The 15,615-nt window shown below is 47.2% G+C and overlaps 2 protein-coding genes across 10 annotated transcripts in view; both read left to right on the forward strand.

Annotated features, from left to right (window-relative positions):
- Positions 1-834, forward strand: part of Crebrf (CREB3 regulatory factor) — a 75,071-nt gene extending 74,237 nt beyond the window's left edge. For 6 of the 8 annotated variants that reach the window (XM_076578077.1, XM_076578075.1, XM_076578074.1 and 3 more), the window contains one exon: positions 656-834. In XM_076578077.1, the coding sequence (XP_076434192.1) occupies positions 656-834 (179 nt within the window). The remainder of the gene's footprint in view (positions 1-655) is intronic. The other 2 variants (XM_042283729.2, XM_042283728.2) reach the window with 2 other exon arrangements.
- On the forward strand, positions 796-13,547 carry Bnip1 (BCL2 interacting protein 1). Of its 2 annotated transcripts, XM_006978866.4 has the most exons (6): positions 796-931; positions 3,068-3,160; positions 7,445-7,536; positions 10,551-10,652; positions 11,919-12,037; positions 12,974-13,547. In XM_006978866.4, the coding sequence occupies exons 1-6, from the start codon at positions 848-850 to the stop codon at positions 13,168-13,170; spliced, it is 687 nt and encodes a 228-aa protein (XP_006978928.1). In that variant the 5' UTR covers positions 796-847; the 3' UTR covers positions 13,171-13,547. The 2 variants fall into 2 exon arrangements, with proteins under 2 accessions (XP_006978928.1, XP_076434193.1); XM_076578078.1 differs by lacking the exons at positions 796-931; positions 3,068-3,160 and adding an exon at positions 3,195-5,943.
- Positions 13,548-15,615: the final 2,068 nt, after the last annotated feature.

Here is a 15,615-nt window from a genome sequence, read left to right on the forward strand (position 1 = left end):
TTGAGAAAAACATGTTAAAAAGAGGGAACCCCACATCCTAAGGCTCCAGAGCCTGGAGAGCCCCTCAGGGTGAGAGAAAGGAAGGGAAAGTAGCCAGTGGTCTTGAGGACTTACTAAGAAATAATTTTTAAAAGTGCTGCCCTTCTTTGAGGTTTGCACTGACATTGTTTCTATCAAAACCACATGACACAATCAAAACCACTCCTGCTAGATACTTGTAATCCAGTTGTACACAAAGGGCAACATCAGAGCCATAGAAATGTGTAAGGAAGGCAATGTAGGCTCTGTATATGAATCGTGGTTGTATTGATGGAGGTGTCCTAGTGATCTGCATTGAATTCTACACCTGGACACATTTTGTGTCTTACTCCATAATTCATACTTACCGTACAAATTTTATTTTAAATTTTAAAGAAAAAAAATGCAACTTTGGTGGCATCCTCATTGGTACTTTTTGTTCCTATACAAAAAGTCACTAGAGTAGCTGGTGCCTGAAAAATGGAAATGACCACTGTTGAACGGATTTTGTTGTTGTTTCTCTAGTAATGGGGACAGAACCCAAGGTCACGTGGTATGCCAGGAAGGCCCATCGCCAAATGAGCTGTGTCCTCCAGCCCTAATGGTTCTTCATAATCACTTTCACTTTTCCATTTAGTAGGAGCCGACGAGAGAGGCTGTGCGTGTTCCACGTGTCAAGGAAAAAGCCAGGTGTGGGCTGGCAACCTGGTTTGCTTTGCACGGGATCTCCCGGTGCCACATTCGGAAAAGTACGGAAAGAAGGCAGGCCGGCGCCACGCGAACGCGCTCAAGTTTGGCCGCTGTCGCTCGCCATAGCCGCGTCTCCAACATGGCGGCTCCCCAGGACGTCCACGTCCGGATCTGTAACCAGGAGATTGTCAAATTCGACCTGGAGGTGAAGGCGCTTATCCAGGTACAGATTCTTAGGCCTCCGCCGGCCTCTAGCTAGCCGCCTTGAACTTTCGCGCACGGCCCAGCTTTCCAGGCAGGCGGCCCTGCTCCAGGCCGGTTCCTTGGGCGCCGTTCGGTCGGGTCCCCGGGATCACTGGGGACAGGCTCTTTTCTTGTGCATTCTGTTAGTTCGCCCTCTTCTCGGGCGAACTATCCCCTCTATCCCCATACTGTCTCCTGTCCCCTGGCAATTCAGCAAAGGTCCGGGGCTAGCCTGTTCACCCGCTGTCTCGGCGGTAGCCCTGCCCTGCCCCCTCCCCTGTCGCCCTCCCATACCCACTTTCCTGTGTCAGGGGCCTGGAGGTACCCAAGGCCGCCTGGCGCGGGAGTCATTGAACGAAGCTAACGTAACCTGGACCGTGGTTGTAACTTTTTGAATGAAGAAATCAAATAGAATGCCAAGTCCTGGGTCAGAAGGCAGGCAGTGCCGATATTAGGACCTGGACGGGGAAAGCCAGCCTAGGAAAAGCATTTTAGAGCGTCCATACCCGGTTTAACAGACGCGGAAGTGAGGCGCTTGTCTGGAAGCAGGTGTAAGTAGGAGGCAGTAGTGCAAGAAAGTTAACATAGGCAAGAGTAGGGAGTTTAGCAAAAAACTCAAGAGACTCGGAATACAATCTGACAGCAAGTGAAGAGGGGATGGGGGTGTGGCTCTGCCAGTGAATGCTTGCCTAGCTTGTGCTGGCTTCCATCCGCAGTGCTGCATAAATGGGCTGTGGTTGCTGGGATACATGAGCCCATGTCAAAAACAGGCTGGGGAGTAGTGCTGTCAGATAAACTAGACCAACACCATACCACATTAGTAGTTTATCCTATGCCGCGAGGAAGTGTGATTTTATGCTGGAGAATAAGTGAAGAAACTTGATGCAAATTTTAAATCGCTCAAACTTCACTCCTGGGATGTGTAAACAACAAAATGTCTGGCCCAATTCTAGAAAAATAAACAAGATTGGGTTTATACAAATGAGATTACCAGGGGATGAGGGGTCTACGTAGCTCAGTGTAGAGGTAAAGTGTAGCCATGCTCAAGGCCCTGATTTCAGTCCTCAGATGCATCAATAAATACATATGCATACATACAACTAAGTTGGGAGAATCATGTGTTTGAGGTAAGCCTGGACTACACAGTGATCCTATCTCAAAAACAAAAAAACAGATCACACCCAAAATTTAAAAAAAGAAAAGTTATTTTTCATATTATCCAATTTTCTAGGTCTTTTTTGTGATCCATGGTTTTTGAGTTCTTGTGGTTACTGTTAAGTAAGCATAACCCCATGTGTTGCATTCTTATGGTCTTCCAGCTAGTCTAAGCATTTTATGCAGAGAAATATGACTTTGAGGTAGGTCAGATGAAGAATTGGAGGCACCGAGAACTTAGGTTTTTCAAGATTGCACTAGTAAGTTGATGTAACCAGAATTTGAATACAGAAGCCTAAGTCTAGAGCCTGCTCTAAATCTTGGCTCTAGTGACTCTGAATTTCTTTCCAGAAGCAAATTCTCAGTATCTTTAAACATTATGAGTTGCAACAGATAGATGGTTTGTAAAATCAGACTAAGTTAATTTTGTTACATGTTACCAGAGATTTAGGCATTGGGATTTTAGAGTTGAAGGATCTGAAGTCACAGTATCTCTTAGATGTCCATTCTTGTTGAACATGTAAGCTGCTTAAGCCTTTCATAGTGGCTGGATAGCACGTTGTTAGACTTTTCAGTCAAGGTTGAGTTTATCTAGCTACTTATTTATCTACACACATATAATACACACCGTGCCTGCGTGAGTGCGTGTGTGTGCGTGTGTGTGTGTGTGTGTGTGTGTGTGTGTGTGTGTGTGTGTGTTGCTGACGATGAAACCCAGGGCCTCAAGCATGCTATGCAAGTGCTGTACCACTGGACTGCATGGCCAGCCTGCTTTTATATATTCTGCTCAGTGTTAGTCTTAAGAGGGATGAAGAAAGTGATGTTTTCGCTTTTGTACAGAGGAGAGCAGTGAGCAGGACGAAGTAGAGCTAGGCCAACCTCAGTTGTGGGCTAAATCAGCTTTTCCCCTGTGCACATCACTGACTGGAGAAAGGCCCCTCATCTCTTCATTGTCTTCTAGGATATTCGAGATTGTTCTGGACCCTTGAGCGAGCTCACTGAACTGAACACCAGGGTGAAAGAAAAGTTTCAACAGTTACGGCACAGGATACAGGTAATTGAGGCTCCAAACCTCTGTTAGCTAAGGGTGGGTAGCCAGGATGAGAGCTCAGACCTAGACTAGCCTTGGCTTGAGAGTTGACCAGGCTTTTAACCTGGAGGCAGTAGTAAACATTGTTACATCGAGGGTGACTGGACTAACAAAGACTGGTACCTATGCACCTGTTCCCTGCCTGCTCATTATCACACCAGACTTTCACTATGATATGAGTGCTCTCTCAAAGTGAGAAGGAACCGTATGAGTAGCAGAACCATCCACTGCTGTGCCCTCAGGGACAGGTGCTACAAATCTGCCCATTGCTGGGTGGGGCTAGAACCACCTGGTTTTGCTGTGTGTGTGGTAAATGACAATGTCCCAAAACTATCATTCAACTCTTAGGTTGCTTAGCAGATGGTCTCTTCCAAAACTGGTGGAAAGTTAGCAGGTTGGACAGCTTCCAGAGCGCTTCTTGGTGTTCCCTTCCTAAGGCACTTTCTGATAAGGTGATTTCTGCCTTTGCAGCTGACTTTAGGATTTCAGCACTGTTGCTGTGCCTAGGTGATTGCCCTCTCCAGCACTGCTTCCTCCATCTGAACTTTGGAAAACTATGGCTTCCTATGTGTTATATTTGTGTGTGTGTACGTGTGTGTCCACAGCTGTTCATCTCAGTTATGTGTCTTGGCGATGGCCTTTTTTTTTTCTCAGTGTTCTCTTTTCTTTTCTTTTTTTTAAAATGCCAAATGTCATTTATTGAAGGAGGGAGGAGGTCTTAAATACAGGCTTACAGCACAATGGGAGAACCTCGGAGGGCAGAAGTTCGCTACTGATGTTTTACAATCTTGCATCTAAGCTGTTAACACCCATTATTCAGGATACACAGACAAGGATCTTCCCTTAAGCATTCAGGAGGGTGGAACCCAGCAGGGAATTAGCATAGGGAGGATATCAAGGTCAAGGTCCGCAAGCAAGGCAACAGTTACCCAAAACGGGGGTCAGGGACCTACAGGTCCCCCTTTTATTAAAAAATGAGCTTCTGACTTGGGTTGCATGGGACATCAGCAGGTCACCTTACCCGTCATGGAGACATCTGCCCAGGCCACACAGGTACTCTGTCTTAGGTTGGTGAGTGCCCCCCAGGTATTTACCCGTCTCTGAAAACTCATTATCATACAAGCTCAATCGTGTGTGAGCTGCAGAGTTAACTGCTGCCAAAGATCTCAAAGTGGCACTGGGCTTGCAATATGTGTGTTCGACACAGAAAAGACCAACAGAGGTCCTATCTCACCCATAGCCAGTAGGCTAAAGGCAACTGAGCCCCCTTCCTTAATGAGCAGTACTGTACATTGGAGTCCTTGTAAGATAGTATCCCAAAAGCAACTGGAACTTGAGTTTATAAATTTATAATTTTCAAAGCCAATCGAGATGTATATAACTACTGAATTAAATTTATTATGCCCAATAGAATGGAAGATTAACTAACTGTGGTAGCTACTTTTGTTGCCAGGGTCTCCACTGTGCTAGCTGTAGTAAGCAATTATGGAATGGTAATCCCAGAAACAGTAGCAGCGGTGGCCGCCATTGCTATAACAGCAACAGCGGCACCAGCAATGTCAAATTCTCTTCTGGAGTGTGTGGACATCAACTGGCATGGATACAACTCCAGTAACACCAACCGCCAAGGCCCATTTTTCTTGATCCCAGCATAACTTTAACTGGCAGCTCTTCTGGAGAATCCAATCTCATGGCTACAGTTCCTAGGCTTACATTAATGCTTGCCAAAGCTGGCGATATTGGGCTCTCAGTCTCCATTGGCATCAGAAGGGTAGATTTTTTTCCATGAAGACCCATTAGGTCTCTGTCATGTTGGGCTTCAGCAGCAGTCACAGGGCGCGTTCAGTGAGGAACCTCATTGTCCTGAGGAAAGACATAAACTGAACCCTGGGGCCACACCAACACTAAATCGGGTCTCCTCCACGTGCTAGTAGAAAGATCCTTCCATCGCTCCAGAGGGTGATTTGCAACAGGAACCCTCCAGTGCTTATCTGCAGGTGATGGCCTTTATTTGTTCTCTGTGCTACTCTTTCTGATTTGTTAGTTACACGTCTTCTCAGAGTTTGTCTTCTGCAAGATTACAGATAGTTTTTGCAGTGTCTTCTCCTTCTGGGAGTGGACATGCCACAGCATTGAGTCTCTAAGCCTACCTGTGTCTGGAGGACCTGCACTTGAGCAGCCTCCTAGCCTTCTTATCTAGCTGTAATTTTTTCTAGCCATTTCTCTACCAACAGCCATTCATTTGGGCCACTTCCTGTTTTGATTCTTAGAGCTAATTTGTTTTCTTAAAATGCCTTTCTTCAGCTCTCCAACTCCTGACTGCCACTGTTGCATAAGTACCTGCATGTGTACCTTTTCTAATTTTAGGTAAATATCCTCGCCAATATATTTGCATATTTACTATGCTCTTACCCCTGGTTACAGCCTCTCCTTAAGCATAGATGTGTTGCTGGCATCTAGCAAGGTGATAGGCCAGTGCATGACTAGCCCCGTCCTAGGCCCCATCTGCATTTCCTCAGCATTTGCACACTGTACACCTGAAAACACAGAAAGCACTTCAGCGAACGTCTCTTGAGTATTTCAGCACGGTTGTGTGTGAGTAGAAGAGAGCTGGCCTGCGGCTTCTGAGTATGCTATTTCCTGCATCGTTGGTGCTGGGCGTGGCCGTGTGGGAACGTCTGTCTTTGCATCTGTGTCTCCTGAGCTGGATTGGAGAGGAACAGTACACCCTTCAGTTCTCCAGAGAGGTCAGCTTCTCTGTGACAACTCCCAAGCAGCCTCTTCTAAGGAAACTGTACATTTCACCTTCTCTCTGTCTCCCTTCTTCCTATTCACCCATTCTTCCTCTGAGATCAGTGTAGCAAAAAACAGAACACAAGGCTCTTTGTGCAGTGACTGCACTGTAGGAAATGGGAATTCCAAACAATTTCGTTCTTATAACTGGTGACATTTGCACTCCCCCCCTCCACATTTTTTTTTCCTCTTGCGACAGAGTCTCACTATGAAGCTCTGGCTATCCTGAAAGTCACTATGTAGACCAGGTTGGCCTTGAACTCACAGAGATCCAACTGCCTCTGCCTCAAGTGCTGGGATTAAAGGTGTGCATCACCATGCCCAGTTATATGTATTTTTTCAATTCACAGTTAGTTATTCATTTTTCTTCTTCTTTAGCAATTTTGGGAGGCATAAACTTGGAAGTAATTTCTGAGCTATTGAAATGACACATGCTTGTTCTAAACCAGCATATGCAAATTTATGTAGGAATGAGTAGATTGTTATCTGGATAAACTAATGTGTTGATGTTTTAGCTGTACGGCTTGCTTGAAAATGGAACTTGTGATTTGTAAACTAAAAATAGGACTTGAGGCATGAGGTGGTGTGGCATCTTTACAGTGTGTGTATGACAGTTCCATTATCTTAGGTCTGATGTTGTTGGTCACGTCTGCTGTCCTTTGCTCATGGTAAACTCTTGCCTTGGTATTTGGTTATTCTGAATCATGTGCGCTCATCTTCTGCACGTCTCTCCTGGAGCCTCTGCAGCCTGGGCCAGAGCACATCTCTCAGTCTCCAAGGATTATCACAAGTCTGGGGACACTGTTTATGTTCATTTCTCTTCTGCTCGGTTTTCAAACCACTCAGGAAAGATAAATCATCCCTCTACCCAAAGTCCATCACTCACCCCCTCAAAACCAAAACAAAATAAAGACAACTGTCCATGCTTGTGCTCTGCTGGTGAGTGGATACCCCAGACTGTTTTAATGCTGCTAGAAGTGTCTGTGGGTCCTGGGTTTGTGATGCTTTCAGTTCAGGGTCAGTCTCAGGGGCCCTTAGGCTCAGCATTACGTTCACAAACCCCCAAAACTCTGTTGGAGTAGGTACAGAAGTGGGCAGTTTTGGAAACACATAATAGTGTGGTATCCTTCTGGTATTGCATTGGGATCAGTGGGCTCCTGTGTTTGTGTTTTTTATTTTAGGCAGTCTCAAGGCTGTAGGAGTGGTAACGCCTGCTCCTGCCAGGGCAGCCATGCCAGAGCTGACCACTCCAGCACCGTTTCCTGCTCACCTTTGTGCTGCTCATATTTCCTTCTCTTTCTTGCACATTTGCCTGTATGTTTTAAAAGGGTATTTGATTGTTTTGGACTTGCTCCCTCCACTCCCAAGTGTCTGTTGTAAAGGATGCTTCAGTTGTCTTTGTGTGTCCCTGCTAGAAACAGAAGCACTCTGGCTTACAGCTGTTTTCCCCTCCAGGAGCTTGAGCAATCAGCAAGGGAGCAAGACAAGGAGTCGGAGAAGCAGCTTCTACTCCAGGAAGTGGAGAATCACAAAAAGCAGATGCTCAGGTAGGCAGGGTAACCTCCAGCCCTCTCTGCTGGGTCACTCCTGGCTGAGAGGCTTACACATGTATTTCTCTAATAAGCCTGGCTTACTGGTGATGTGGTGGTGTCGTTAACACACACAAACTAAAAGTTCTTTGGATCAGTAAGTTTCAAATGTAGGAGGGAAGGGAGATAAGTAGAGTCTGCGTGGACATTTGGAGCTGTGTGTGTCTATAGTGCTCATGGTGTTTATGTTTGCAGAGTTAACCTTATACTGCACTGTATATACTCAAGTATTTTAAAATTTTGTAGGTGTGGATGCTGTGTGTGGAGTTGGTTCTTTCTTGATGTTTTAATCTTTTTTTCTTTCGAGACAGGGTTTCTCTGTGTAGTTTTGGTGCCTGTCCTGGATCTCACTCATGTAGACCAGGCTGGCCTCGAACTCACAGAGATCCGCCTGGCTCTGCCTCCCAAGTGCTGGGATTAAAGGTGTGCGCCGCCGCCGCCGCCGCCACCACCACCTGGCTCTTTCTTGATGTTTTATGAGACCAGGGGTTGGAACTCTGCTTATCAGGCCTGCAGACAATCACCTCTACCCTCTAAGCCATCCCGATGGCCCTGGTTCTGTTGTTTATTTTTGAGACAGGGTCTCTTGTATTCCAAGTTGGCCTCAAACTCAACATGTAGCTGAGGATAACCTTAGATTCTGATCCTCATGTTTCTACTTCCCAGGTGCTGGGGTTACAGGCATGTGCCACCATATGTTTATGTGGTACTTAGAATCAAAACCAGGGTTTTGTGCATGCTAGACAAGCACTGCTCCAATGCAGCTACACCCCCACACCCACTTTTTATATATTTGAAAGCAAAGATGTAATTACTTTTGGGGGCTAGAGAGATGGCTCAGCAGTTTCAAATGTGTACTGCTCTTCTAGAGGACCAGAGTTCAGTTCCTAGCACCCGGGTCAGGTGGCCTACAACTGCCTGTAACTCTTAACTCCAGTGGGATCTGATGCCCCTCACCTCCATAGGCAGTTATGTGCGCACGCGCGCACACACACACACACACACACACACACACACACACACACACACACACACAATTCAAATAATAAAAAGTAAACTTTTAAAAACACGATTATATTACAGGGTATTTTTGTAATACAGGGTAAATTTTATTCAAGAATAATTGGTATGAGGAAAGCTCACAGGAATTGAGCCTACTCAAGATGGACCAAAATTTAACTTTCAGTGTGGTGTTATATCAGTGATGCATTAAAATGTAAATAAGTTTATGTTAGAATTGAGATCTTCATGACATTGCAGCTGTATGCTAATCTTTGATTATAAAGCAGTATGTGACATTTCTTAGTCTCTAAATCAGGGAATACAACTTTTTTAACAATGTCTGGCAACAGGAATCATTGTTTCTCCCTTCAGGTTGGACTTTTGTACTATAACCCAAAAGGGTCTTGTTATTGCAAACACCTTTCTAGCCCCATTGTGTTCAAGGCCACCTCAGTAGTCTCTGCTGCATCAGAATTCCCATAGGTTTTCCTTTGTCACAACTATTGGCTTGTGGTCTCCTTTCTGAGATGCGTTACTCTGCAGTAGCAGGTTCATTAACAGCAGCTGTGTGACTGCCACTCAGCTGTTAAGAGACTGACAAAGACGTGGGAGTGGATGGTGCAGTGTGCCTGGCGCATTGGCGATGGCTCTCTAAGCCACCAAGTGTTCTCAGATTGTGAGCCTGAACTCACTGGGACTGCGTGGGTGCAGTGGAGTAAGTTGCTCCAAACACTGTCAGCTTAGTGTGGGTGTAAAACAAGGCACGGCTGTTCCTGGTGTGGCATTGGTGGTTTGAGGAAAGAGAGCAGGGAATGACCGTTGAAGCAGTAGTTATGGTTATCGGGTTATCAGGTTTGTCATACTGTGTAATATTGCCTTACTTTCCTCCCTAATAAAAGTGAGCTCCTTGAAGACAGGCACTCAGCTCTGCACCCCTGGGCCTTGCAGAACACTGTTGTGAACAGTTTGAAGATGTAACTGATTGTTTGAAATGGCAGGTGTGGAATGGGCTGGTCGGTGCTGTGCAGACATCTGAGAGCCTATCTCAAAACTGCCTTTAGTCCCAGCCCTAAGGAGGCAGAGGCAGGAGGAGCTCTGTGAGTTCAAGACCCCACTGGTCTACAAAGTGGGTTCCAGGACAGAGAAATCCTATCTTTAAAAAAAAAAAAAAAAAATGAAAGGAGAAAGTTAGCTCCAAAAATTGTCCTCTGACCTCCACACATGTACTATGGCATGCACCCCCTACCCCAATCATACACCCATAATTTTTTTTTTAATTTAAAGAAAGCCACCCTATTAGTTAAGTACTCCATCCAGGCCTTAGCATAGTTGCTTTGAGCTAGCGTGTGAGAGTTCCAGAGCATGGGTTTGATTGTCCAAGGGATGTGGTTGGCTTTTTCTGTTTGTCAGTGAAGAATGGATGGCTAATCTCAAGTGCTGCTTACATTTGAGCTATGGCTTGCAAAGAAGTAGGTGAAGAGTGTGAGTCAATCAGGCCAGTCACGGTGCCCTGTGACATTTGTAGTGCCTACGACTGGTTCAAATAGACCGAAAAGAGCAATCGTGGAGGAATGTTGGTTCTTGGGATTTTAAGCCCTCTAACAGCACTGGGATAAATGGTGGTTCCAGTGTAGGGACAGAGGAGGAATGCTAGTCGTGGTTCTCAAGGACGGCACCCAGACTCTTGCCAGGCACGAAAGCCATTGTGGGTCTGTGTCTAGTAGAGTGCCATGTCCTTGGTCTCCCAGCTGCCTAGCAGGAGAGGGATAGTGACAGAATATTCTGGAGACATCTTCCAGAGATTCAGAGGAAATGTCAAGACCTATGCTAAAGTAGTTACCAGGGCTACCAAGAAGAAGAAGTGGAGGCAGGTAAGGTTGAACTCTGAGTCACACCTGGGAGGGCGACTGGTTAGGCCCAGCAGCCTAATGGAGCCACCAGGACCTCATGTGTGACCCTTCTTCTTCCAGCAACCAGACCTCATGGCGGAAAGCCAACCTTACCTGCAAAATTGCCATCGACAACCTGGAGAAAGCAGAACTTCTGCAGGGAGGAGACCCCTTAAGACAAAGGTATCTTCCCTTTGTCCCATAACATCTAAGCACCATGTGAGGCGGCCTTTTGTTTTCATAACATTTTATGTTATTGCAGAAGTATTTTTTTCTTTTTTGAGACTGGGTCTCATACATCCCAGTCTGCCTCAAACTTGCTGTGTAGCTGAGGATAGCCTTGAACTTCGGATCTCACAGGTGTGCACCTCCACACCAAGTTTATGCTGTTCTGAAAACGCACCCAAGGGCTTCGTGCATACTAGGCAAGCACTTTACCAACTGAGTCCCCAGCCCTGACTCAATTTGACTAAAATTGGTTTGGGATTTTGTTTGTTTGTTTGTTTGTCGTAATGGGGGTTGAACCTAGGGCCTCATGCATGAAGGGCAAATGCTCTACCACTGAGCTAACTCCAAGTCCTCCCTGACAATTTTTTTTAAAGATTTATTTATTATGTATACAGTGTTCTGCCTGCATGCTAGAAGAAGACGCCAGATCTCATTACAGATGGCTGTGAGCCACTGTGTGGTTGCTGGGAATTGAACTCAGGATCTCTGGAAGAGCATCCAATGCTCTTAACCTCTGAGCCATCTCTCCAGCCCTCTCCCTGACAATTTTAAGCCTCTTCTTTTAACTGCACATGCATAGTATCTATGTTATTAACCAGTCCTTTGGTGTGTTTGCATTTCCACCTTTTCAGTATCATATGAGGCATCAAGGCAGGTTTTGGTCCGGTTTCTTTGAACAAGTTCTCTGGGCTTGAATGAACATTTCTGAGTCTTTTCATACTTAGTTCAAACTGGTTTACAGACAGCAGCGTGGTTTCCCTTCCTTCCAGCAGGGCTAGAGAATGTAGATTTAACGTATATCCTTAGCCTCACTGACTGATGTTTTAGAAATGTGCAAGCCGAGCAGTAGTGGTCCATGCCTTTAATCCCAGCTTTTGGGAGGCAGAGGCACGTGGATCCTTGTGAGTCAAGTAGAGCCTGGTCTACAGAGCCAGTTCCAGGACAGCCAGGGCTACACAGTAAGACCCTATCTTGAAAAACCAAAAAGGAAGAAAGAAATGTATACTAGCTGGCTGTGTGGTACTTACCTATAATCCTAACACTCACGGGTGGGAGGTGGGCTGAGGTGAGGACATTCTACTCTCTGGACCAGGCTGAGCTACATTTTGAGACCCTGTATCAAAGCACAAATAGAAAAAGCACTAATGTGATGGGTTAAAAATGGTGCTTTTGTAGCAAGCTAGGTTTTTGTTGCTTCTGCTCCTTCCTCTGGACTTTCAGGAAAACTACCAAAGAGAGTTTGGCGCAGACATCCAGCACCATCACAGAGAGCCTCATGGGGATCAGCAGGATGATGTCACAGCAGGTGCAGCAGAGCGAAGAGGCTATGCAGACTCTAGGTAAGAGGTAGAAGCTGCTCCAGAATGCATACCCTGGCACCTCTGCGCAGCCCTCCAGCTCTCCTCACCTGAAGTGTGCCTCAGGACACGATGAGACGGTTTGGTCTTTCCCAGGGAGGGCCATGCTGCTCTTCCTCTCCTGCAGCTGTGCAGCTGTGCTAGACACAGCTGTGCCGTCAGTGCCTCCCAGAGGAAGCATTGCTAGGCTCGTGTGAAAAGCAGAAATGGCCAGCCTCTCTGGAGACGGTGTCTGTCAGCAGTGCTCGCAAGGGGTCCGGGAGTCTGGTTTTCAGCATGGGCTCATGGGCTTAGTATTGCCAGGCAGGTTTGGGAATTAGGACCACTGGCAAGATGATTACTGTGAGCTCCTTTTAAATGTACCAGCCAGAGGCCACAGAGGAGGCTGTTTGAGACCACCACATTCTTGCCAAGTGCCTTCCCACGATGGCTCCTTTGCAGAGAATTTGTCCCTCTGGGACCCGCCCCTCAGCTGTAGGAAACAGGAAAGGAGTTTGCTCTCTGTAAGACTTCACAGGTCAACCAAAGTAGACAGCAAGGTTTGGTAAATTCTTGAACCTACCACCTTGCTTTCATGGCTGTCACAGCCACCTTGTTTCATTTCTACCCTTCTTTGTCCTCTAGTCCAGACATCATCCATGAAGATAGCTCAACACATCTAAAAGCTGATGATAAGTGGGCGGGAAAGACGGCTCAGTGGTTAAAGCAAGTACTGCTCCTGAAGCGGACCCACACCAGGCAGCAGCCAACTGTCATGTGCCTAGACCCACACAGATATGCACATAACTAACAATAACAAAAGGAAATCTTACCCGCCTGGCCCAGGCACTCAGACAGACAGACAGACAGACAGCATAGTGAGCTCTTCCTTGTTCAGGTGGCACAGTCTGAATCAGTCTCCTTCCCCTTCTGTTGCAGTCAGCTCTTCACGAACTCTCCTGGATGCAAATGAAGAGTTTAAGTCCATGTCGGGGACCATCCAGCTGGGCCGTAAGCTCATCACAAAGTACAACCGCCGTGAACTGACGGACAAACTTCTCATCTTCCTTGCCCTGGCCCTGTTCCTTGCTACCGTCCTCTATATTGTGAAGAAGCGCCTCTTCCCATTCTTGTGAGCAGGAGCTGCCGGCCATGGCCCTTTGCACTCTGATTCAGGACGAGGCTCAAGACTGGCCCGGCCGCCAGACTGGGCTGCTCCTCCCTGGGCACCCGAAGGAGGGGAACCCAGCAGCCCGGTTTCCTTCAAGAAGCTGCTTGGGAAGGGCAAGTGGAGTAGAGGACAAGGAAGCCTTCGGGACAGACGCAGTCCACGTCCACTCAGCTGCCAAGCACTGTGGCTGCCACAGGGAACATTTCAACTCCGGGATTTGATGCACCTCCTCCCTCAGGTCCTGAGGCGTAAATGCTAGATCTGGTGGAGAGAAGAGCCTTTGGGGGCGGGGGAGGTGATGACAGCTCATGACTGTTCCCCAAATAAACCTCATTTATTTAATGGAGTGAGAAATGTTTGATTTTACAAGACATCTCTCTGAGAACGTCTGTGCTTCATCGTGTCCTGACTCCTAGGACATGAGCTTAGACTATTCATTCAACAAGGAATTACTGAGGTCAGAAAGAGGGCTCGGCGTTTACGAACACTTGCTGCTCTTTTAGAAGACCAGTTCAATTTCCAGTACCCACTTGGTGCTCACAGCCACCTCTAACTCCAGTTCCAGGGGAGCTGATGCTCTCTCTAGGCCCCAGGCAGGCACATAGTGCACTTATAAACATCCGAGCAAACACTCCTACACATTCATGTTTTTAATTTATCGAGGGCATTGAGATAGCTCAGCTGGTAGAGGCACTTCCCACTAAGTCTGACGACCTGCATCTGTCCACAGGCCCCACAGGTGGAAGGGGAACACCAGATCTGGGAAGTTAGGCAGTGTGGCGTATGTGTGCCCCCGCATACACACAAATAAATACAAGACGAAAATGAAAGAAGCGTGGAACAGCTGTCACAGGCTGGCTCCTAGACATTGCCAGACATTACACACTCGCTTGTAAAGCTGACGCTCCCTCCCACAACAACATAAGGGAGATGTCAGCATGAGGGACTACACACAGCCTCCATTGGAGCAGCCCACACCAGCATCTGAAAGAGCTCAGACGGTCTTTCTCCCACCAGCCTGGCAGGGCCTGGGCCATCATGGTGACTGAGGAGCTTGCTGGCTCCTTTCTCTCGGAGGTCGAGATTAAATGTGACAGAGGGAGAAGCCAGTACTGCTGATGCCCAACTCTGTCCATGCCAGGTGCAGGCTCCCAGCTAGACCAGCCCTGGAGGTACCAATGCCCCATGCTGTCAGCTTGGCCGGTCTTGTTCTTCTTCCTGCCTGAGAGGCAGAGAGCAAGTGGAGGGCACAGGCCTGGAACTGGCTCTCAGAACGTGCAAACCACACAGCCCCAAGCAGATTGCCTTACGTTTCTGTGTCAGTGTCCCCAGCCGCATGGTGGAAGAGGTAGTCCACACAGGGCCAGTTTGAATGAAAGGGAAAGGCCTAGTAGCGGCACAGCTCCCTCGTTAGGAGCCTTCACCCAGCTTCACAAATGCTGGGAACTCTGAACCCTGAGGGGTCCAGCAGCAGCAGCAGCAGCAACAGCAGCAGCAGCAGCAGGCCTTCCTCAGAAGCCTCCAGGGAAGGGCAGTTCTGTTTAGACCTGTTTGAGCAGCGGATACCAAGAGTTAAAGCTTCTGCTGATGAAGGGACAGATCATCTTGGGACCAGGTATGTGGCATTGGCTGTATGCATCAGACTGACTTTCTGAGTACACTGTAAATGGGAAGGTGTCGGGGGGTGTGGCACAGTGGATGATGGAAACTACTGCCCATGGTACTGAGTCCTACACTGAGCAGTCAGTCTAGTGACTGGGAAGGCTCCTAAGGCAGTGGCGGCTTGGTTGCCTGTGCAGAGAGCATATGCTGGGAAGAATATGCTGGGAAGGCTGTTGGTTCCATCATTGGCAGTGTGGAGCAGAACAGCATGAGGTTTCTGCTAAGGATGGTGTGCAACCAAAAACCTGTGAGCTGTTCCATTCTGGAATTTTCCATTTTGTATTTTCATCTGTGGTTGGCCATGGGTAGCTAAAGTCATGAGAAGCAAAATCATAGATAAGGCATGTATAGGAGGGATTACTTCTCTCTCTCTCTCTCTCTCTCTCTCTCTCTCTCTCTCTCTCTCTCTCTCTCTCTCTCTCTCTCTCTAATAGTTCTTGGCCTCCAAAGGCACTTGATACAAATCATACACACAAATTATAGTCAAATGAAGCTGAGCATGCAGCACTGACAGGCAATTCCTGCTGGGATTCCAGATGTAAGTGCAGCAGATGGATATTATCAAGTGGGGATTTTCTTGTCTGAACATTGCTCTTTACTCTTCCCACTAATTGTCGACATCCTCACAATATGGAAACGTGGGCTCTGCATTCCCTAAAAAGTCTCCCTTAGACACTCTATTCCTTTTACTTGCCTCCTGAAAACAGCCTGATTTGGCCTATTTATGGAGTCGTCAGGCATGCATCTT

Source organism: Peromyscus maniculatus, chromosome 8, assembly GCF_049852395.1.
Source record: "Peromyscus maniculatus bairdii isolate BWxNUB_F1_BW_parent chromosome 8, HU_Pman_BW_mat_3.1, whole genome shotgun sequence".
NCBI lineage: Eukaryota > Metazoa > Chordata > Mammalia > Rodentia > Cricetidae > Peromyscus > Peromyscus maniculatus.

Coding starts and splice junctions, on each gene's coding strand:
- Bnip1 (XM_006978866.4), top strand. CDS start 848: ATGGCGGCTCCCCAGGACGTCCACGTCCGGATCTGTAACCAGGAGATT. Junction 3,161..7,444: donor AGTTACGGCACAGGATACAG/GTAATTGAGGCT, acceptor TTTCCCCTCCAG/GAGCTTGAGCAATCAGCAAG. Junction 10,653..11,918: donor GGAGACCCCTTAAGACAAAG/GTATCTTCCCTT, acceptor CTGGACTTTCAG/GAAAACTACCAAAGAGAGTT.